Source organism: Argopecten irradians, chromosome 1 (assembly GCF_041381155.1).
Source record: "Argopecten irradians isolate NY chromosome 1, Ai_NY, whole genome shotgun sequence".
Classification (NCBI taxonomy): Eukaryota; Metazoa; Mollusca; class Bivalvia; order Pectinida; family Pectinidae; genus Argopecten; species Argopecten irradians.
This window is the reverse complement of record NC_091134.1, coordinates 12,024,744-12,049,137: the sequence shown is the minus strand read 5'-3', so window position 1 is coordinate 12,049,137 and position 24,394 is coordinate 12,024,744. Positions and strand designations below refer to the sequence as shown.

Below are 24,394 nucleotides of genomic sequence, written 5' to 3'. Positions count from 1 at the left end.
ATTTGCTACTAGTCATAGAGATCTGCATGGATTTTAGCCAGGTCTGGCCATAAACATCCTTTGGGGAATGAAAACTGTTTGTTTAAAATTTGACCCTTGGGTATTAGGAGCTAGGTCTGTTCAAAATTAGAAGTAATTTTTCAAAAATCATGAGGAAATAAATTCTTAGTTTGTACTTATAACATTGGTTAGATAACATATAAACCAGGTGAGTGATACAGGCCCTATGGGCCTCTTATATGTATTGGGAATCTAATTTTGAAATATTCATTGTTAAATAATTTTTCAGTTAATAAAAATTCAAGGGATAAAAACTTTTCATAACATTGTTACATTTATATTTGATTTAAAGAGAAATTATTCCAAAATATTTTGGAATCTACTGTAAATCTTATTATATATGATTGTTATTTATTCAAAAGAATAATCGGGATCGACGGTATACGAAGCCTGCACAACAGGGGATCACACATAAGACACCAGTTATGTCTAAAGAAGATATTGAAGCAGGGATGAAGTCAGGAAGTATTATACAGGTAAGTTGAATATTTTTGAATAGTTCTGCTTACTTACAAAGCTGCATATGCAAGATAATAATCGAGAGACTGATAGTCCGGAAATCTCACAATTGACAAATTTCTTTCATTTTTAGCTCACCTGGTCCAAAGGACCGAGGTGAGCTTATGGGATACCGCAGCGTCCGGCGTCCGGCATCCAGCAACAATCGACTTCTTCTCCATAACCGCTGGTCGGATTTCAATAAAATTTGACTGGTAGCATCCTTATGGGCTTCTAACTGAAAATTGTACAAATGATGGGGCTGACCCCCCGGGGGCCTGAGGGGCGGGGCCAAAAGGGGTCAATTTGGCTATTTCCATATAAACGACTTCTTCTCTGAAACCAAGCATGGGATAGCACCCATAATGCAATGGTAGCATCCTTATAGGGTGGGGATTCAAAATTGTACAAATGATGGGGCTGACCCCCCGGGGGCCTGAGGGGCGGGGTCAAATGGGGTCAATTTGGCTATTTCCATTTAAACGACTTCTTCTCTGAAACTAAGCATGAGATAGCACTCATAATGCAATTGTAGTATCGTTATAGGGTGGAGATTCAAAATTGTACAAATGATGGGGCTGACTCCCGGGGGGGGGGCTGAGGGGCGGGGTCGAAAGGGCTCAATTTGGCTATTTCCATATAAACGACTTCTTCTCTGAAACCAAGCATGGGATAGCACCCATAATGCAATGATATCATCCTCATAGGGTGGGGATTCAAAATTGTACAAATAATGGGGCTGACCCCCCGGGGGCCTGAGAGGCGGGGTCAAAAGGGGCCAATTTGGCTATTTCCATATAAACGACTTCTTCTCTGCAACTAAGAATGGAAGAGCACTTATAATGCAATGGTAGCATCCTTATAGGGTTGGGATTTGAAATTGTACAAATGATAGGGCTGACCCCCGGGGCCTTAAACGGCAATAGATGCGAGGTCAAAAAGGTCAATTAGGCTACTATTTTCATATAAATTACTTTGTCTCTGAACCTATGTATTGGATAGCATATTTGTATGGTATCAATAGCATCATTGTATGGTTGTGATTCAAAATTAAACTTTGGGAGTCAATTTTGCTTATTTTTCTAATTGTCAGATATCTTGTGATAATTACTAACAAAAAACCAGGTGAGCCATACAGGCCATCTGGGCCTCTTGTTTTAATATGTTATGAAGAATCAAAAATGGAGCAATTTACCTAATTACAACTTTTCTGTAAAATGTCAACTTTCTGTTGGAAAATAGGGTTAAAATTCAAAAGTGCTATTTTTCGAGAGAAAAAAAATCATTAAAAATCTATTCAGTTCTAGAAGGCCTAGAGACTAGATATTAGGTCTGTAGGATGCTGACATAAATAGCTACCAAATTTGTTAATATGATTAACCTTGACCTATATTCAAGGTCATGGGTCAAAAATCCTAAAACCTTCAAAGGACTTCTTGTGAAGTACAGAAGGCCTAGAGACCTAATATTGGGCTTGTAGCATGCTGAAATAAATGACTGCCAGATTTGTTAATATGAATGACCTTGACCTACATTAAAGGTCACATGGGCCAAAAGTCCTAAAATCTTCAAATGAGTTCTTGTGAAGTTCTAAAATCTTCAAATGAGTTCTTGTGAAGTTCTAGAAGGCCTAGAGACCTTATATTAGGCCTGTAGCATGCTCACGTAATTGGCTACAACATTTGATAATATGATTGATCTTTACCTTCATTTAAGGTCACATAGGCTAGGGCTGGGATGAATCATATTTTTTTAATCGAAGCGAGTTTGATTTTTAGAAATATTTTTCAATCGAATATAAATTCTTATTAGTAAACTGTTCATTTTACTTATCATTTAGGAATTCTTTCACTTTGGATTATTTTGTCAGCTAGCCAGTCATTGATAACAGCACAATATTGGGTGATCGGGTGGTGTAGTGGTTAAGCCACTTGCCTTTCACCTAGCCGGCCGGGGTTCCATCCCCGGCACGGACGTGAAAAGGTTAGGGGTCACCTGCCCGATCACGTGGGTTTTCTCCAGGCACTCCGGTTTCCTCCCACACTAAGATCCCTCACGCGCTTACATCCGGGCCATCGAGAGTGATTTACATAACTTGTATAACTTGTTTCGTAATCGATGTAAAATAAATAAAGTTTATATAATGACAACATCCAAAATAACAAGATAAAACATGATGTGATAAACAATATACATGTAGTGAATATACAATATTGTATATTTGAGCATTTGACAAAGTCAGGAGTTACATTACTTAATATGTACTTATGTGGGCAACACTGTGGATGAACACTACAGTCTGTGACTTTAAGCACTAGTCCCATGCCCATGACTAGTAATTTCACAGCCAGACTAGAGCCAATTGTAATGATCTAGTCTGTTTGGACTAGTGGCACCCCATTCGATTAAAATCATGACATACAGTGGAACTCCGTTTATATGAACTCGAAGGGACCGAGATAAAACTTTGAGTTATCCGAGTGTTCAAATTAAGCGAGTTCTCATGTCTACTAACGATCTCTTTACTTGGTATATATATAGACTAGTTCCATGTTGTAAAACGATGTGAACAAGAGAGATGTCAAAACCGCAGATGGTAGTTGCAAAATTATAACAATAAAACCGCAATATATATTTTGAAATGCCGTATTACAGCAGGTTTATGAAAAAGAAATTGCCATTTTAGGCGATCTGGTTGTCCATGTATATTTCATTTAGACAAGTGATTAGAAAGTCAGACTTTTATTAAATATCGGATCATTTTGGGGTTTACTAGTCCAAATGACTCGCAGCGGGGAAAAAATCAACGTCACAAACTGACACTAACTGGCAACAACATTTTAACAATGTCTATATAGGTTTTTATGAATACTTACTATATATCTATGATGAAGGTTCCTTAATAACAGAAATGTTATCATTTCTAAGCATTTTATTTTGTGCTCTCGGGAGTTTTGTGGGTATTTCCCATCTGCTAAAAAACGAAAGTAGCAATCAAAAGCACTCTCCGCCATTTTGTTACGTATGGTAAACAAACAGGTTAGCATGAAATGACAAAATTTTGTGACACATTTAACCACTTACCACCATTCTGCTTTCCTAGTTTCCAGTGGCTATTGTAAAATAAGGTCTGCCTCAAACCGATTTCTAGAATTGATAATTCGAAATTTGATTCACAATTACTGACTTGCGATGCACTGAAAGTTTCGGTGCACCGCACAGCACTTACATGGACCAAAAATCCTAAAACCTTTAAACTACTAATTGTGCAGTTATAGCTAGAAGCCCTAGATACATGAAATTGAACCTGTAACATGTTGATCGAGACAAAGGGCTTCCAAGTTTGTTAATATGAATGACCTTGACCGAAATTCCTTGTTGGTGAAAAGCTGTCAAATTGTCTAGGAACAGTTTGTAGTTGATTTATATATTTTGATTAATTATGAGGACCAGATTGAATTTCAAGTTATCATTTAAAATTTTGTTTATTTAAAAGTATCATATGCATATTTTGTTGCAGGGAGAACTGAGAGTAAAAGTCAGGGATTACAAAACGGCCTATGTGTCTCATCCAGTAAGTTGAAAGAATAATTAAAGACATTTTTGATTGTTGATTTATTGCATCTTAAAATCAATAAATAAGATACCACATCACTATCAGAATGAAAGTGTCAAATGGTTTAGACTCCATCTAGATTATGGTAAATACATGTACATGTATTTCATACTTGTAACTAGCTGCAATATAGTCCAAAAGACTTTGGACAGAATTAAAATGGTGTCGTCTTTTTATAGAGCTACAATTGCATTGGCGCCTATTACTGCTAATGGAGCAAAGTAATGATTGCCGCAAACCAGTATTAGAACGTTTGTAAGCATTTATTATACTTGTTTTATATCTCTTACCTACAAGACAATAAACTGAACCATATAAAATATCAAATTCTCATCAAGAAATTTATTATTTGTTTTACATATACATATGAAGGTCTTTCTAAAGGAAATTTATACGAAAAGTCTACAATTGTGAACTTCACGTCTTTTGGGCAGGGCGATAGATATTAAGATTGGTTGTTAAGTTTGTTTTGGACAAAAATATTATATAAATGCATATTTGCACAAAAAAATGATTGGAAACCTACAAAAAAAGTATAGAAAAATGTGCCCTTGTGATTTTCTGAGGCACTGCTGCACTAGGACACATAGACACCATTTCATACCCGGCCGAAAATTAAAGTAGGCCAGGTACGTGTATATCGTAACTTGTAACTTTCTTTAAAATTTCAATAAGGAAAACCTTCGAAGAATTGGCCGATTTTCTTGGCAAGCATTCTGAATGCACCAACAGAGAATAGAGTGGTACAGTGGTTTTGATATTTTACAGGACGGTGGGTCAGATGTGGTGATAGAAGGACTAGAACACAGGAAGCCAGCTTTGTGTGGTGATGTTGTTGCCATTCAGATTTTCGATAACCCTGATATGCAGGTAAAATCACAACTCGTCTGTCTTCTATTGAAATAACAGAAAAGATAGGTTCTAAAATCTGGAGTTTGGTTTCATGTTACAAAAACTGAGATATTTTTTCTGAGCCACCTTTTAAGATGGTGATTGACAGAAGTCTTTGAATCCCTGTAACATATATCATAACAGACATCATTAACTAAAACCACTGGCTAATTTATAGATCAACAGACAACTGACATTCATTAAAAAAAAAAAAACCCAGCTAATTTCTCAATGAGAGACATTTTCGAACATGTCAATACAATCTATTGAAAATTCTAAAATGATGTTGATGTAACCTCTGATTTGATTGGATTATTTTCATGATCTTATTCTTGTTAGATTCGCAGAAATTTACGACGTTGTTGTGGCAACCTCGAAACCGGTAAACTGTAATCGCTTTATAGGTCAATGCTTTTAGAGGTGACATTTTACTTATGGCATTACTATTTCTCTTCAGGAAATTATTATTCCGATTGTTTTATTAATATTTGACAGTTGTAGATTACACTTACATTGATGATGGTTCCCTAGTACATTTCATTTTGAATTCTGTTGAATTTTATCAATAAATTTCGCCGCCGAAATTCAACCATATGCAAAAAGTAAAACTTGATTTAGTGATAAATATTATAATAATTTGTTGTACTTTGTCTATACATTTATCCATTGATGTCTTTCTGCCACAGGAGACAAGTCAAGCAGAAAAGAATAAAGACTTTGTAAAGAACACTTTGCCACCTGTAGAAAATCTAGTATCAAAATGTGAAGCCTTGAACTTGAGTTCTGATGTGGGGACACACAATACAACACAGGACTGTGATGTTGAAGAGCCAGACGTGATCATCGAAGAAGATCAGACAACAGTTATAGGTACAGAGGTATCCATAGAAGCTCCAAACAAAAGTGGTGACTCCACAGTATCTTCCACAAAGGAGGTACCTCTACAGAAAAGACAGCGCAAGGGAAAGGTAAAAAAGTCTTGTTTTTAGGTCATCTGACCTGAATTGTTATCGTGCATCGTCTTCAGCCGTGTGCCGTCTGCCATGCTTAAACTTTTCATTCAAACGACTTCGACTCAATAACTGAAAGGCCCAAGGTAATGATATTTGGCATGTAGCATGCTGGGATGGAGGCTATCAAGTTTGTTCTTTATTCAAGGCCACAAGGGTTAAAAAGGCTAAAATCTTTATATGACTTCTTGTCAAAAACTTAGATGCCTAGAGACATAATATTTGGCCAGTGACATGCTAGGATGAAGTGCTATAAAGTTTGTTTCAACAAATGACCTTGGCCTTCATCGAGGACACATGAGTCAAAAATGGCTTAAATCTTGAAGCAACTTGCTGTGAATAAACAAGAGGCCTAGAGACCTGATATCAGGCCTGTGACATGCTGGTATGAAGGGCTACCAAGTTTGTTTAAATGAACAAATTCATTCAAGGTCACTGGGATCAAATAGGATAGATTTTTTTATCAACTTCTTATTAACAAAGAGGCCTATAGATACTTATATTTGACTAGTGACCTGCTGGGATGAAGGGCTACCAAGTTTGTTCAAATGAATGGTATTGACCTTTTTTCAAGGTTACTGGGGTCAAATAGGGTAAAATCTTGGGCCTCTTGTTAGCTAAGTATTCAATTATTGATTAAGCACTTTTTGAAATAATTGTGCCCATGCCCAATTTGTACTTCACTTTTACTCTACAACTGACATTGATTTCTTTCTTTCTATAGATCTTTAGTGCACAATGGGCAAAAGTGTTATCAAACAGGTTTTGTTGTAATTATAATTGTGACTATTTTTAAAGCTGTATATTTCCCAATACCTTGATACAGGTCGTGGCAGTGCTGGAGAGAAAACACCTGCGTGTGTGTGGAGGGCACATTAAACCACTGAAGACCAAAGATGGTGTACTGTTTAGTCCAACAGATAACCGACTGCCAAGGATACTATTGTCTCTAGACAGCTGCCCTGCAGGTAACAGTGCCAAGGAGTATAGAATCAATTTAATAAAACATGGATCTGATTTATTTTGTCCCGTATTTAAATGGAAAATGATGAAATTGTTGACCCTAAATGCTTTAAAATTGATGAAATCATCAACGATGGTTGCTTCATGTATTGAAGGTGTTGTGGTAATGGATAACTTGAAACTGTTGTTCTTTTCGATTTTGTTCTGTTTTCATTCAATATCTATAAATCATGTTCAAATAACTTCACAATCTCTAAATATCTCTTGTACTCAAAGGTTCATCTCTCTCTTCTGTTCTGTATCATTGTTCTTTCTATACTTCTGTATCTCTCAGATCTAAATCTCTTCTTACTCTGCACTAGTTCTGCTCTTACTATCTCTCTGCTCTTACTGCCAGTACCAGTAATTCTATTCAGTGAAACAATATGAAAATACTCAGAAAACAATAATTATCGACCCAAAAAATTACTTTACAATACATACCTTTGCCATGATCCGAGAAAAAGACGACACCACCATACAAGATTTACGATATTGTAAAAATAACGTCATTCTGATGAATGTGACGTCACCTTTCAGTGGCACTAAATGACGTTTCATTCACAGGAAGGTTCAAGTTCTGGGTAAAGTTAGAAAAAGTCTGGTCAGATTTGGAACATATTCACGTGATCGTATTTACTGATAAAGCATTTCATATTGACGGATAAAGACTACAAAGTTTATCCCGCAGTAGTTATCCGTCTGTATGTGGGGCAGTTGCAGAATAAAGCCCATTATAATATCACTTTATTTGTAACAGATATACTCACCAGGCCAGAGAAATATTCCAGTATGCTGTTTGCTGCCCAGATTCTTGACTGGAAGCAGGACTCTGTGTTTGCTGAAGGGTAGGAAATGATCAGTTTTATTATACTTTTAATGATTTCTTCTACTGTATTTCATCGCAAATAAGACCCTCCCATCCAGAGAAGCAATCAAGGTCAAAAGTAGTGGGAGGGGGGTCTTATTTGCAGACAACCCACCTGATAACATTAATCTGATAAGTTGCCATCTTGGAATTTTTAATGTCCAGTCAATGTTAGGTCATCTTGCCCGAAATGTCATAGCTGAGTCGATTTGTCGTCTCATCTTGTCATCCATCTGTCAACATTTCCTTTAAATTGCTAATTGTCATAAAGTTCTGCATGGATTGTAACCAAATTTGGCCAGAAACATCCTTTGGAAAAGGGGAACAGAGTTTGTATAAGTCTTGGCTCTGATCTCCTGGAGCGAAAAAGAGTATGGCCCAATAGGGAACATACAGATAAACCATTAAAAAACCTTCAGAAAAGAAACAATGATCCTGTTTTCAGAGTGATACAATCCCACAGAGTGATACAATCCCACTGGGTCTCTTGTATCATTGAAAAAACCATGGTGTGACCTTGTGTAATTTTGCTAAATATGGACCATGCATCACAAGGACCTTTAAACGACCAATTTCCTGGTCCACAATTTATCTGAAATTTTCACAATCACAATATTTACTTTAAGTAATAAGGCCATTTTACATAGCCCACCACCATCTGTTCAAATCGCCATTCGTCTGTTGGTCCATGGTCCATCCGTCCATCTAGTCTTCCATTCTTCTGTTCGTTAACAATTTTAATTACTACTGTTGGTCAGAAAGTACTGAAGGGATCTGTCTCAAATTTCACATACATATATATACACAGGTTCCCCTAGGGTCCTAGTTGTGCATATTGCATTTTCGTACTGATAGGTGAGCAAGATGGCCAACAGGACACCATCTTGGATTTTTGCAATTGAAGTTTGTTACTGCTGTTTGTCAAAAAAGTTGAAAATTCTGTTACTGCTGTTTGTCAAAATTAGTTGAAAATTGTATTTCCCAGAAATTACTGAAGCGATTTGTCACAAATTGTGTATGCAGTTAAAGCTTGGAAAGCAGAGAAAAGATCCTTTCCATTGTCAGACATAGATCATTATTTGGTGGGTGCCAAGATCCCTCAGGATAACTTATTGTCATCATGCACTGTCCATCATCATGCGCTGTCCGTCGTCTGTTGTCCGCTGTACGTAAACTTTTCATTCAAACAACTTCCTCATATTCCTCATATTGGGCCTACAGCATGCCAGGGCTACCAAGTTTGTTCAAATGGATGACTTCGACTTTCATTCAAGGTCACAGGGGTGAGAAAGGCTAAAATCTTTAAACAACTTCTAAACAACCAAATGGCACAGGGTACTCATACTGGGCCTGCTGTATGCTGGGATAAAGGGCTACCAAGTTTGTTCAAATGACTGACCTTGACCTTCATTCAAGGTCACAAGGGTAAAATAGGTTAGAATCTTTTAATGACTCCTTGTGAATAACTAAGAGACCTCGTATTGGGCTTATGACATGCTGGGATGAAGGGCTACCCAGTTGTTCAAATAACTGACCTTGATCTTCATTCAAGGTCATAGGGATCAAATAGGCTAAAATCTTTAAACGATTTCTTTTTAAGAACCGAAAATCATGCGGGGATGAAGAGCTGTTTTAAAAATGAAGCCAAAATTTTGTTATATTTTACCTGCATTTTGGTGTTCATAAATGTAATTATTTATACTCTTGAGAAAACAATAGAGTTTGATGATATAAAACATGTTTTTGGATCAAAAAGGGAATACACCTATAACTGGGAACTTAGTCAACTTTCATTTAGCCATAGCACAAACCCTTGGGACCTGTTGAAATTTTTAATCATATTTCAAGGGTTAATGTTGCTACAAACATATAACATTTAATTTTAATAAAATTGGTTTGTGGGCCAAATTTCTAGGGGTGACTATTACCAACAATTTAAACTATTGCTATCAAGGGAAACACTATTGCAATAGTTTAACTATTGCAGACTACATTGCAAAAGTATTGTGATAGTATTGCACTCTGAATCCGATTACAATCTGGTCGATGAATTGGCCACCATAACGTACATCTAGTGCAGTATTAGTTTAGTTACTTTCCTTTACCTGCTAACATCAGTACCAACTCAAACACACTGAAGATCGTGATCAAGAACGTTGTCAGTGTTTGTGTTTTGTTTAAAAAGCATGGAAAAGTGACATTTTATCGTGACTGTTAGTTTGTTACTGTATGAAACCTCTGTGAGTACATGATTTTAGTCCAAGTTACAGAAAAATATCTGACTATTGAAACTGATAGTTTTGCGTACTATCGGCGATTGTTATTGACTTCTTGAAATTGCCATCGATTGATCAAGTTGAGAGGCATACAATCACAATATATCGGTAGTCCGATGTATTGTTACACCCCAACAAATTTCCATTGTTGGTGAAAGAGGTCCTTTGCAATGCTCAGTGGCATGGTAATTGTAAGGGGTTACAGGTGACATTACTAAGTAAGTTCTAGTTTGCTTAGTAATGTGGATAACATTACATTATTAGCTCACATGGTCAAACGGATACTGCAGTGTCCGTTGTCCATCCATCAACAATCGACTTTTTCTCAATAAGCGCTGGTTGGAATTTAACAAAATTTGACTGGTAGCATCCCTATGGAGTACTGACTGAAAATTGTACTAATGGTTGGACTGACCACCTGGGGGCCTGAGGGGGCAGGGCCAAAAGTGGTCAATTTGGCTATTTTCATATAAACTACTTCTCTGAAACTAAGCATTGGACAGCACTCATAATGCACTGGTATCAGCCTTTTAGGGTGGAGATTCAAATTTGTACAAATGGTTGGGCTGACCCCCTTTGGGCCTGAGGGGCAGGGTCAGAAGTGTCTCAATTTGGTTATTTTCATTTAAACAACTTCTTCTCTGAAACTTAGCATGGGATAGCACTCATAAGGTAATGGTAGTATCCTTATAGGATGGTTATTTGGAATTGTACATATGGTGGGGCTGACCCCATGTGGGTCTGAGGGGCTGAACGAAAAGGGTCAATTAGGCTATTTTCATATGAATGACTTCTCTAAAACTAAGCATGGGATAGCATTCATAATGCAATGGTAGCCTCCTTATAAGGTAGGGATTCAAAATTGAAAAATGGTGGGGCTGACCTCCCTGGGCCTGAGTGGCAGGTCCAAATTAAATGGGGTCAATATGGTGACTGTGTTGTAAACAACTTCTTCTTTCAAACTAAGAATTGAATGACACTCATAGTCATACAATATTGATCGCATTATTTAGTGGTAAGCCTTCAAAATTAAACAAATGGAGGGGTCAATTTTGCTATTTCTCATTATAAGAGTTTCTGTGATAATAAAAAAACAACAACAGGAGAGCGATAAGACCCTTACGGCCTTTTGTTATTGTATACAACTGTAATTCATTAAAGCATGAAGGAAATTTTCAATATGTGCTTTTTTATGTTAGATATAATTACATAAATATTAATAAAATTACATTATTTTAAAAAAAATTCATTGCTTTCCAGAATGTTGATCAAGGAAATCGGAGAGGATAAAGAATTGGAACCAAGGATTAATGCAATTCTACTAGAACTTGGTGTCGACGACTCTGAATTTTCTTCTGAAGTAAGAATTAATTTCTATTTAACAGCAGTATGTATTCTACTGCTAACCTCTCGGTGTGTGGAGAATTTTAACCTCAAGAACATGTTAAATCCTACATGGGACTATCAAGTAAATGAATATCTGCACCCTAATGAGACACTTTGAGGGTTGAGAAATTAAAAAAAAAAATGAATTTTCAGTTGTTTAGAAATATTTACATTTAGGTCATCATCACAAAATGTTAAGTGTAAAAATTGATCATGGCATTTTGACAGTGTACTAGTGATGGGCTGATGATTTGAAAAACATTAAAGATAGAATTAATAATAATAAAAAAATACAACAGCAAGAAAAAAACAATAATTGAGTACTAGTTTGAAAAACCAATTAACAAAATATTTTTGCTCAGCTGGCCCAAAGGTGTGTACCGTCTGTCCATCCGTTGTCTTTCCCTCAACATTAACTCTAAATTGCTATAGAGTTCAGCATGGATTGCAACCAAATTTGGCCAGAAACTTCCATAAGGCAAGGGGAAAAGAGTTAGTTTAAATTTCGGCTCTGAGGAAAATAAAGTAAATCCTTTAAATCGTCATTAGCTATAGAGTTCTGCATGGATTGTAACCAAAGGAGAGGTATCACTTTGGGCTGTTTCACTGCCACTCAGTGATAAGCAAAATATTTTGCATAAAAATAACTAGCAAGCACTTATTGTCTAACAGACATATTTCTAGTTTTTTTTTGTGTTGCATTTGCATTAGGCTGGGAATATTCAGGTACTTTAACTAGATATGACTAGCCCTTACAATTCTTGCAAATGAGTCAATATGATATCTTTTTGGCATGTGATTATTTTCTAAATCAAGAATCCAGGTTGGCCTCTACAGCGTTTGATTTATGGGTCAGATTTAATATAATGTAAAATATATCATGCACATTTGTGTGAAAACTATACTAGTAGATAGTGTTGTTTGCTTTACAGGTTTTGGAAAGCCTTCCAATTCAGACCTTGCCATGGAAGATACCAGAGATACAGATAGCAGATCGTAGGGACTTTAGAAGCCAGTGTGTATTTACCATAGATCCAGCATCAGCAAGGGATTTGGGATGCTCTGTCCTTCCTGATGGTAATTGTTTTGTGTGCATTTGCATTAGGCTGGGAATATTCAGGTACTTTAACTAGATATGACTATTTTTGTGTGCCCTTACAATTCTTGCAAATGAGTCAATATGATATCTTTTTGGCATGTGATTATTTTCTAAATCAAGAATCCAGGTTGGCCTCTACAGCGTTTGATTTATGGGTCAGATTTAATATAATGTAAAATATATCATGCACATTTGTGTGAAACTATACTAGTAGATAGTGTTGTTTGCTTTACAGGTTTTGGAAAGCCTTCCAATTCAGACCTTGCCATGGAAGATACCAGAGATACAGATAGCAGATCGTAGGGACTTTAGAAGCCAGTGTGTATTTACCATAGATCCAGCATCAGCAAGGGATTTGGATGATGCTCTGTCTATAGAAGAACTTCCTGATGGTAATCCAGTTTGTGTCTGTGACAGAGGTGTTATTGTTTGTGTTGTCTGTGACAGAGGTGTTATTGTTTGTATTGTGTGTGACAGAAGTGTTGTTGTTTGTGTTGTCTGTGACAGAAGTGTTGTTGTTTGTGTTGTCTGTGACAGAGGTGTTGTTGTTTGTGTTGTTGTCTGTGACAGAGTGTTGTTAGTTTGTGTTGTCTGTGCAGTGTGTTGTGTTTGTGTTTGTCTGTGACGAGTGTTGTTGATTGTGTTGTCTGTGACAGAGGTGTTGTAGTTTGTGTTGTCTGTGACAGAGGTGTTGTTGTTTGTGTTGTCTGTGACAGAGTGTGTTGTTGTTTGTGTTGTCTGTGACAGAGGTGTTGTTGTTTGTGTTGTCTGTGACAGAGGTGTTGTTGTTTGTGTTGTCTGTGACAGAGGTGTTGTTGTTTGTGTTGTCTGTGACAGAGGTGTTGTTGTTTGTGTTGTCTGTGACAGAGGTGTTGTTGTTTGTGTTGTCTGTGACAGAGGTGTTGTTGTTTGTGTTGTCTGTGACAGAGGTGTTGTTGTTTGTGTTGTCTGTGACAGAGGTGTTGTTGTTTGTGTTGTCTGTGACAGAGGTGTTGTTGTTTGTGTTGTCTGTGACAGAGTGTTGTTGTTTGTGTTGTCTGTGACAGAGGTGTTGTAGTTTGTGTTGTCTGTGAAGAGTGTTGTGTGTGTGTAGTTTGTGTTGTCTGTGGCAGTGTGTGTTGTTGTTTGTGTTGTCTGTGACAGAGTGTGTTGTTTGTGTTGTCTGTGACAGAGTGTGTTGTTTTTGTTGTCTGTGACAGTGTGTTGTAGTTTGTGTTGTCTGTGACAAGTGTTGTTGTTTGTTGTGTGTGACAGAGGTGTTGTTGTTTGTGTTGTCTGTGACAGAGGTGTTGTAGTTTTGTGTTGTGTGTGGACAGTGTGTTGTTTTGTTTGTCTGTGACAGAGGTGTTGTTGTTTGTGTTGTTGTGACAGAGGTGTTGTTGTTTGTGTTGTCTGTGACAGAGGTGTTGTTTTTGTTTGTCTGTGATGTGAGAGTGTGTTGTAATTTGTGTTGTTTGTGACAGAGGTGTTGTAGTTTGTGATGTCTGTGACAGAGGTGTTGTGTTTGTGTTGTCTGTGACAGAGGTGTTGTTGTTTGTGTTGTCTGTGGCAGAGGTGTTATTGTTTGTGTTGTGTGTGACAGAAGTGTTGTTGTTTGTGTTGTCTGTGACAGAAGTGTTGTTGTTTGTGTTGTCTGTGACAGTGTGTGTTGTAGTTTGTGTTGTCTGTGGCAGAGTGTGGTGTAGTTTGTGTTGTCTGTGACAGAGTGTGTTGTAGTTTGTGTTGTCTGTGACAGAGGTGTTGTTGTTTGTGTTGTCTGTGACAGAGATGTTGTTGTTTGTGTTGTCTGTGACAGAGGTGTTGTAGTTTGTGTTGTCTGTGGTAGTGTGTGTTGTAGTTTGTGTTGTCTGTGGTAGTGTGTGTTGTAGTTTGTGTTGTCTGTGACAGAAGTGTTGTTGTTTGTGTTGTCTGTGACAGAGTGTTGTTTTTGTTGTCTGTGGCAGTGTGACAGTAGTTTGTGTGTCTGTGACAAGTGTGTTGTTTGTGTTGTGTGTGACAGAGGTGTTGTTGTTGTGTTGTCTGTGACAGAGGTGTTGTTGTTGTGTTGTCTGTGGCAGAGGTGTTGTAGTTTGTGTTATCTGTGACAGAGGTGTTGTTGTTTGTGTTGTCTGCGACAGTGGTTTTTTTTTGTGTTTTTCTGTGACCAGAGTGCTGTTGTTGATTGTGTTGTCTGTGACAGAGGTGTTGTAGTTTGTGTTGTCTGTGACAGAAGTGTTGTTGTTTGTGTTGTCTGTGACAGAGGTGTTGTAGTTTGTGTTGTCTGTGACAGAGGTGTTGTTGTTTGTGTTGTCTGTGACAGAGTGTTGTTGTTTGTGTTGTCTGTGACAGAGGTGTTGTTGTTTGTGATGTCTGTGACAGAGGTGTTGTTGTTTGTGTTGTCTGTGACAGAGGTGTTGTTGTATGTGTTGTCTGTGACAGAGTGTTGTTGTTTGTGTTGTCTGTGACAGAGGTGTTGTTGTTGTGTGTCTGTGACAGAGGTGTTGTTGTTGTGTTGTCTGTGACAGAGGTGTTGTTGTTTGTGTTGTCTGTGACAGAGGTGTTGTTGTTTGTGTTGTCTGTGACAGAGGTGTTGTTGTTTGTGCTGTCTGTGACAGAGGTGTTGTTGTTTGTGATGTCTGTGACAGAGGTGTTGTTGTTTGTGATGTCTGTGACAGAGGTGTTGTTGTATGTGTTGTCTGTGACAGAGGTGTTGTTGTTTGTGTTGTCTGTGACAGAGGTGTTGTTGTTTGTGTTGTCTGTGACAGTGTGTGTTGTAGTTTGTGTTGTCTGTGACAGAGGTGTTGTTGTTTGTGTTGTCTGTGACAGAGGTGTTGTTGTTTGTGTTGTCTGTGACAGAGGTGTTGTTGTTTGTGTTGTCTGTGACAGAGGTGTTGTTGTTTGTGATGTCTGTGACAGAGGTGTTGTTGTTTGTGATGTCTGTGACAGAGGTGTTGTTGTATGTGTTGTGTGTGACAGAGGTGTTGTTGTTTGTGCTGTCTGTGACAGAGGTGTTGTTGTTTATGTTGTCTGTGACAGAGGTGTTGTAGTTTGTGTTGTCTGTGGCAGTGTGTGTTGTAGTTTGTGTTGTCTGTGGCAGTGTGTGTTGTTGATTGTGTTGTCTGTGACAGAGGTGTTGTAGTTTGTATTGTCTGTGAAAGAGGTGTTGTTTGTGTTGTCTGTGACAGAGGTGTTGTAGTTTGTGTTATCTGTGACAGAGTGTTGTTGTTTGTGTTGTCTGTGACAGAGGTGTTTTTGTTTGTGATGTCTGTGACAGAGGTGTGTAGTTTGTGTTGTTTGTGACAGTGTGTGTTGTTTGTGTTATCTGTGACAGAGTGTTGTTATTTGTGTTATCTGTGACAGAGTGTTGTTGTTTGTGTTGTCTGTGACAGCGAGTTGTTTTTTGTGTTTTCTGTGACCAAAGTGCTGTTGTTTGTGTTTTCTGTGATGGTCATCTGTCCTTCAGTATGACTGCTGGCCAGTGGTTTATCGCCTCCACCAACAAACATGGCACGTCCTTGCATGGTCCTGGCTGTTAACATTACGTTAAACTAATTATATAACCAACGACTGTATTTTAGTCATTGTTGATTATTGATGGGATGCAACTTTATTAATGTGATCTGGCTTTTTCACAGGGACATATGATGTGGGTGTTCACATAGCTGATGTAACATTCTTCCTACAGGAAGATACTTCATTAGACAGTATAGCAGGGAAAAGAGCTACCAGTGTCTATCTCCCACATAAGGTAAGATGAAATTTTCTCCTTGTCTGATTTACAATATTATGATGTATAATGAATACTTGTAGGACAAAAGCCCCTGCTGACAAAAGCCCAAAAAAAATAGATTGAAATATTTGGTTTGTTTAGGTTCATGTCCCTTTAAAAAAATGCCAAAAAAATAGCGCTCACATCTCGATGGGATCCCTTTGCCTGCGAAAATCTGAAAATGGATATTTTATTAAGAATAGAAAAATTTCGCTCGCCGCTCCCAATATGTTTCCTCAGTTCCCGAAGAACAACTGATTTATTTGGTGTGACCTTATCGAATGCTCACCTGGGTCCCACCCATCCTGTCCTAGGGGGGACAAATTTGGCCAGAGACATCCTCTAGGGAAGAGGAACACTTTGGATAAATTTTGGCTCTGACCAAACTGGGGGCAGCAGGGGCAGGGCCTGATAGGGAAAATAGAGGTAAATTCTTTATCGCTACTAGTCATAGAGTTCCGCATGGCTTGTAACCAAAGTTCAACCTGTCAATTTGGCTGAAACTTGCATGAAATGATCCTGACATGGTCTCATTAAAGTGTTCTTATTTTTTGGGTCAATCTGTAATCCAAAATGGCCACCACAGCCGCCATTTTGAAAACACTGTTGGAACATCACAGTTCTTCCCATGCGACTTGGCTGAAACTTGCATGAAATGATCCTGACATATTCCAAATAAAGTGTTCTTATTTTTTGGGTCTATTCGAAATCCAAAATGGCACCATTTCTAATGCATTTAACAGTATGTACTAAACAAGCCACACAGACCCTCTCCTTTTACACTATACTCCTCCTGTTTTTCTTGAGATTTTTTTAATCTTAACCCAAGACTCTTTGATCACCTACTATGGGTAATTTAGTTGGGTGCCAGAGAAGAACAGGGAAAATACACATTCCTGTTGAGTGCACGGGCCAAGAATTTAACCATTGTCTCCGGCATGGAAATCTACGACTCTACCGACTGAGACAAAGAAGCATGCTCTGTCAGCTGAGTGACAAAGTCCTTATTTAACACAATGTACAAACCACACCGACCCACTCTTTTTCCACATGTAAACCATAACTTGAATTCTGAAACAACTCTTAAGATTGATCTTTGAGTTAACAAGATCTAGTTCAGATTTTTTAAAAAGTTTCAATGTAATTCTATTTCTCTTATTCAGGATTTCATTCATCGTAATCATTTGTTTGTTGGTTGAGTAATCTTTCCATGTTTTCTTAAAGGTCATTCCGATGCTGCCACGCATTCTCTGTGAAGAACTTTGTAGTCTGAATCCTGATGAAGATCGCCTCACATTTTCTGTTGTCTGGAACATGTCTGCTGAAGGAGAGGTAAGGGTGTAGAACTTCACAGACTGAACTGGAGATAGAGACCAAAAATTTAAATCAAATGATAACAGTTTTGATTTTGTCAAATAATTAATTTATTTTCAAATTTTGTTTAATGTCCATTCACAGTCGGGTCATTTTAGGATGTACCAGATTGAGCAAATGGGAGAGATCCAGATTATCTGGAACAATTTAAACTACTGACATGCATTCAGTACCTGGCAACTGCGCAACATGAGATTCAAACATGGAAATCTGAGGTAGAGGGATTGTGGTAACTTTTCTAGACATCCTAACCCCTAAGACACCACAAACCTCATGTGCTGTGGTTATGATGCTGAATTTTGCTCACCTGGCCCAAAATGACCTTAGTTGTCGATGGGCCTTAAAACTCAAACAAACAAACCAAAGTGCCGGTGATTTTATATCATGATGCATTCTCCATTGTCTGTCAGTTTTTCACAAAAATCGATCCTACTGGTCATGAATGGCTTAATGGATTTTGACAAAATTTGGTTTCAAACTTTGTTGGGTAAAGGGGAACCTATTTTGTTTAATGCCAACTCATGTTTCTGTTACAGATCTATGATGAATGGTTTGGGAGAACAGTCATCCGGTCCTGTACAAAACTCAGCTATGATCATGCTCAGGTAAACTGGAAAAACATTAGACTACGTAATATCATTAATAAACATTCATTGTGAACACAATAACTTTAGTCAATATTTACTCAGCTTCATGAAACTTTTGTTTTTTGACTAACATTGGAAAGATCTCGGACAAGCTCGAAAATCAGCTTGATTTGACGGTAATTTACAGAGTTACTGCCCTTTGCAATAATAATGATTGAACCTTGTGAACAAGATAACTTGAATAAATATGAACCGAAGTTAGTGAAACTTAGTATATAGACAAACATTGGAAAGATCACGCAGGAATTGAAAAATCAGCGTGATCCGACTACAACTTAATTATGTAGTTATTGCCCTTGGCAATAATAATTTTGGAACCTTGTGAACATGATAATGTCATCAAGTGAATTTGCACCAAGCTTTATGAAACTTTGTATGTAGACCTATTGGATCTATGTTCCTATTTCATGAACAAAAGACATCAGTTGGATAGTAAATGACATAACTTATTTGTATCGAATATCAGGTGATCATTAAGGCCCATGGGCCTCTTGTTAGGTCCTAAGGTCCTTAAAAAAAAAAATTGGAATTATATAACCTTTGGGGTCTCACATTCTCCCTGGGAAGGGGGTAAAGTTTACTATAGTTATATAGGCAAAACATATTTTTGAGCATTATTTGGCCATTTGTAATAGGAAATTAGTCAAACTTTGTAAGAATTATTAGCCTGAGATAGTATTTTAACATCATATCCATATTGGTCCTGGCCGACCCCCAGGGGCCAGAGGGCGGGGCCAAAATTGGTCAAAATGACTAAAATTTCTTCTGAATTTACAGATTTGATGGAGCCAATTGCTCTTCATAGATTAAAAGGTCTTTTAAAGGCCCTTTACAAAAATTGTGAATTTCATGGCCCTGTATGGTATCTCGGACTTTCCCCTGAGTAGGGGGTCAAATCTATTATAGTTTATATTGGAAAAACACATTTATGAGCATTATTTGCTTAATTTTCATAGGAAATGAGTCAAACTTGGTTAGAATTATTACCCTGCGATAGCATATTAGCATCATATCCATATTGGTCCTGTCTGTCCCCCAGGGGTCTGAGGGGAGGGGCCAAAAGGGGTCAAAATGACTAAAATAAGGGCAAAAAAGCTCTTTTAAATTCAAAGATTTGATGGAACCAGATACTCTTCATAGATTGAAAAGTCAGTTATAAAATCACTGACTCAGATTTCAAGGGCCTGATGGGCCAATGTATAGTGTTTATATGTTTTAAATTTATTTCATTTTGTATCCAAACTCAGGTGACTGCTAAGGCCCATGGGCCTCTTGTTTTTATTTATTTATTTTTTTGTCAAATAACAGGGTTAATAGTTTAATCATGTGTGGTTTTTGCCATCTTGGTAACACATTTTATAAAATGGAGTTCCTCAAACATCTGAGATGATCTAAAATGTAAAACTTTAATGCTGAAAAAGAATCATATTGCACTGAATCTAGATTAACAATCTAATAAATGACTCATTCTTTTTCCATCATGGATAACATTTTCGTTAAATATCACATTTTAACTTTACTTTCAGGGATTTATTGATGAGCCTGATAAGGAGTGGACTACTGACCAATTTCCACCAATATCTACCAACTTTAACTTAGACCAGATAAAGAAACGCGTGTTAAATCTGAACAGAGTCAGTTTTCTTCATATTTACTCGAGCATATTTGGTGTATAGAAGTACCACATTTCAGGAATAAATTACTTTCTTTAGCTAAGTCAATAAAATGGAAGGATTTTGCTACACCTAGAAATCTGTATACCCAACTTAATTTATAAGATTCTGCAACAAGTAAGAACTTGTGAAAACAATTTGCTGCAAACATGTTTCTACTACATGTAAATCAAGTATAAATCATGAAAAACTTAAATTGTTGTGAAAAAGCTAGTATACATGGAAACTTGTACACACTGTGCTATAAGTATGGAAACAACGTGATTTTCTCCAAACTTGCCTGAAATGATCCTGACATGGTCCCGACTAAGTGTTGCTATTTTTATACTCCGTGAAACGTCTGTTAGTCCCGGATTCTTTTCCGGGCTATAACTCAAAAACCATTCAATGCAGCTCCTTGAAACTGTCATCAGACAAGTGCTCTAGTTGTGCATTTTGTTATTGGGGACCTTTTATTTTGGGAATTTTTTTCCTGTTACCATGGAAATTTAGTCAAAAAATACTTAAGTACTGTTTGCTTTTGTTTCGGGACTATAACTCCAAAACTGTTCAATGCAGCTCCTTGAAACTTCTGTATACATCAGACAAGTGCCCTAATTGTGCGATTTGCAATTGAGGACCTTCCATTTATGGAATTTTTTCTGTTACCATGGAAACTTAGTCAAAAATAACAAATTACTCTATCCTTTTGTTTCCGGACTATAACTCCAATCCATTAAACGCAACTCCTGGAAATTTTCTGAATATATCAGACAAGTGCCCTGGTCGTGCATTTTGCTATTGTAGACCTTCCATGTTAGTTTTTTTTCTGTTACCATGGGAACTTAGTCAAAAAAAAAATTACTGTTTCTTTTTGTTTCCGGGCTATAACTTCAAAACCATTCAACGCAGCTCCATGAAACTTTCTGTATATTATCAGACAAGTGCCTTAATAGTTGTGCTGTTTGCGGACCTTCAATTTTTGGACTTTTTCTGTTACCATGGAAACTCTGTCAGTTATATACCAAATTACAGTTTCTTTTTGTTCACTGCTGTTATTATGTCCTCCAAACGAAGTGGGGGACATATTGTTTTTGCTCGGGTTCTTATTCTTATTATTATTTTTATTCTTATTTCTTCCACTTTTTTACGCCGGAATGGTTTCCAACACTTTTCTCAGAAATTACTGTACCGATGATCATGAAACTTGGTAGATATACACCATAGGGTTTGGGGTGGTGTATGGGGTGGTGTCACATGCTGGGATGAAGGGCTACCAAGTTTGTTCAAATAAATGACCTTCATATTCATTCAAGGTCACAGGAGTCAAAATCTAAGGCTAAAATCTTTAAACAACTTCTTATGAATAACTTAGAAGCTTAGAGACTTGCTATTGGACTTGTAGCATGGTGGGGATCAAGGGACCTTCATTCATGGTCTAATTCATCAAAATATCAAAACCTGAACTTACATTAAACGAGTTCTCTTGTAATGCCTTAATTGTTGCCACTGCTATATTCTTTAAGATGTTTGTTTGTGCCAATAGTCAGATGACTGTTAAGGCCCATGGGCCTCTTGTTAGAACTTGCAGCTTCAAATAAGGAGTCTGCTGTATTGCCTTAATTGTTAGCCATTCCTGTATGCTGTTATTATGTTGTTTTTTGTCAATAGTCAGATGACAGTCAAGGCCCTGATGGGCCTCTTGCTGTTGATGTGATTTAGTGTGGATAAAGAAGGAAATTATGTCATAAAAGGTTTGAGTGTATGTATTCTTATTTAGTTTTAAAACTAGAATACAGAAAAAAATCATTTAAAATCCAGAATTTTTTCTTTCACCTGGTAAAATATCTTTGTTAATTGATGAAATACCTTAGTTAAAGCACTGAATCCAATGGGGAAAATAATGTTGTTTCCATACTTATAGCATGGTACTGTAATTAAGTCACCCATGAAGTAAGTTTACAGTAGACATGCAAAGTATAAACTAAATCTAAAACTTTAAACATTATTGAGAACCTTTGTTTTTATCTAATCAATACTTAACAGATTGCTGAGAACCTCCGAAGAAAGCGGATGGACCATGGAGCACTAGCCCTAAATATGCCCAGGATGTCTTTCAACTTAGATGACCAAACTGGCATGCCAAATGGATTCTATCTTCCCCATCAAAAAGGCAGTAATCGGTCAGTGTGATATTTACCCTCAGTCTGTCAGTCAGTCTGTCTGTCTGTCCGTCCGTCTGTAGATTCAATGAAACTTCGCAGTATTGTTGGGGACCATGTGTAGATGTGCATGTAGGCTTTTGTTTGTCAAAATTTTGATTGCCATGGTAACAAGGTTACTATACACAGGTTGATTTTGTCCGGACAACTCCTCTTACACTACTGGGTCATTTTCAATGAAACTTGGCAGTATTGTTTCAGATGATATGTAGATGTGGTTAGTGTAGAAAACTTTTGTCCGGACAACTCCTCCTAAACTACTGGACTGATTTCAATGAAACTTAGTAGTATTGTTGGGGACCATGTGTAGATGTGCATGCAGGTTTTAGTGTGTGAAATTTTGTTGCCATGGCAACCAGGTCACTATAAACAGTTTAATTTTGTCTGGACAACTTTTTTAAAGGCTACTTTTCAATGAAACTTGGCAGTATTGTTTTGGACGATGTGTAAATGTGCATCCAGGTTTTAATTTTCGAAATTTTTGTTGCCATGGTACAGGTTTCAAAATTTGTCCAAACAACTTCTTCTAAACTACTGTATTGATTTCAATGAAACTTGGCAGTGATATTTAGGACCATGTGTAGGGTATGCAGCAGGATTTTTGATCATCTGACCCAAAGGGTCAGGATGACCTATTGTCATCTTGCACCGTCCGTCATCTTGCGCTGTGCATAAACTTTTCATTCAAACGACTTCTTCTCAATAATTTAAGGCCCAGGATACTGATATTTGGCCTGTAGCATGCTCGGGTAAAGGGATTCCAAGTTTGTTCAAATAAATGACCTTGACCTTCATTCAAGGTCACAGGGGTCAAAAGGGCTAAAGTCACAGGGGTCAAAAAGGCTAGATTCTTTAAACAACTTCTTCTCAATACCCAGAAGGCCCAGGGTACTGATATTGGGCCTATAACATGCTGGGATTAAGGGATACCAAGTTTGTTTAATTGAAAGACCTTGACCTTCATTTAAGATGACAGGGGTCAAATAGGCTATGATGTTTTATAGGAGTTAAAGTAAATTGTTAAGTCCATGAAAAAAGTTGCAAGACAGGGATTTTTGTTCTTTTATTATGTAGAATATTGGCATTCTAACTTTTCAATCAAATTTTGAGCTGTGCAAAACAGACGGCCTGTCAGTAAATTTTGACCATTGTCCTACCTCATTACAAAAATTATTGGTGACAATAACTTACCTAATTTATTCCTTCTATGATGTTGACTTTTTCCACCTTTAGTACCTAATATGTTTGCTGTATTGAATTAAAATAAATGTTCTATTCTAGACTTGTAGAAGAATTCATGTTACTGGCTAATATGGCAGTTGCTCATAAAATCAACAGCTGCTTACCAGAAACAGCATTATTACGACGTCATCCAAATCCTGACCAAAGTACTGCAAATGACATGGTAAGTTTGACCAGTACATCATCTATGCAATGACACAGTAAGTTTGAGCAGGACATTGTCTATACGTTGACACATTAAGTTTGACCAGGACATTGTCTTGTCAAATTTGAATTTGATTTATTGGAAATGATTGTCTTAATTCATTCACAGTTTATGGTGATCAAAACTTCACCATGATATAAGTTTTGGGTATTGTAGCTATCATGTAATGATTGTTCTAATTTATGATAATTAAAGTCAAATGATGCATTAAGATTATAATCTGCAGTGAGAATAGATTTAAATACAATTTTTTTGATTGACAGGAAAAGCTCAGTGAAAAGCTTGGAATACCGTTAGACTTCTCAAGCTCTCTTGCGTTGCAGGTAAGTAAAACAAACAGTTAAGGTATTGGGTTGTAAGGTTAATGATAACTAGTGTATATTTAATCCCAGCAGATTTGGTTTGGCTGAAACTTGCCTGAAATGATCCTTACATGCTCCCAACAAAGTGTTGTTATTATGGGTCGATCTGAAATCCAAGATGGCTACCGCAGCCACTTTTTTGAGAACATATTTGAAGTTCTAGCGGGGCGATTTGGCTGAAACGTGTCTGAAATGGATTGTTACATTTGGCCACCATGATACCATATCTGATTAAT

General features: G+C 37.2%; 1 protein-coding gene across 1 annotated transcript in view; it reads left to right on the top strand.

The window, feature by feature from the left end:
* The window catches only part of LOC138317690 (DIS3-like exonuclease 2), a 41,297-nt gene that overhangs the window by 5,822 nt on the left and 11,081 nt on the right, over positions 1-24,394 (top strand). The window contains exons 3-17 of the mRNA XM_069259534.1: positions 423-536; positions 4,079-4,132; positions 4,943-5,044; positions 5,752-6,033; positions 6,902-7,043; positions 7,838-7,925; positions 11,482-11,581; positions 12,942-13,098; positions 16,321-16,433; positions 17,679-17,786; positions 18,365-18,433; positions 20,002-20,109; positions 22,174-22,310; positions 23,631-23,754; positions 24,060-24,119. Of these exons, the coding sequence (XP_069115635.1) occupies positions 423-536; positions 4,079-4,132; positions 4,943-5,044; positions 5,752-6,033; positions 6,902-7,043; positions 7,838-7,925; positions 11,482-11,581; positions 12,942-13,098; positions 16,321-16,433; positions 17,679-17,786; positions 18,365-18,433; positions 20,002-20,109; positions 22,174-22,310; positions 23,631-23,754; positions 24,060-24,119 (1,758 nt within the window). The remainder of the gene's footprint in view (positions 1-422; positions 537-4,078; positions 4,133-4,942; positions 5,045-5,751; positions 6,034-6,901; positions 7,044-7,837; positions 7,926-11,481; positions 11,582-12,941; positions 13,099-16,320; positions 16,434-17,678; positions 17,787-18,364; positions 18,434-20,001; positions 20,110-22,173; positions 22,311-23,630; positions 23,755-24,059; positions 24,120-24,394) is intronic.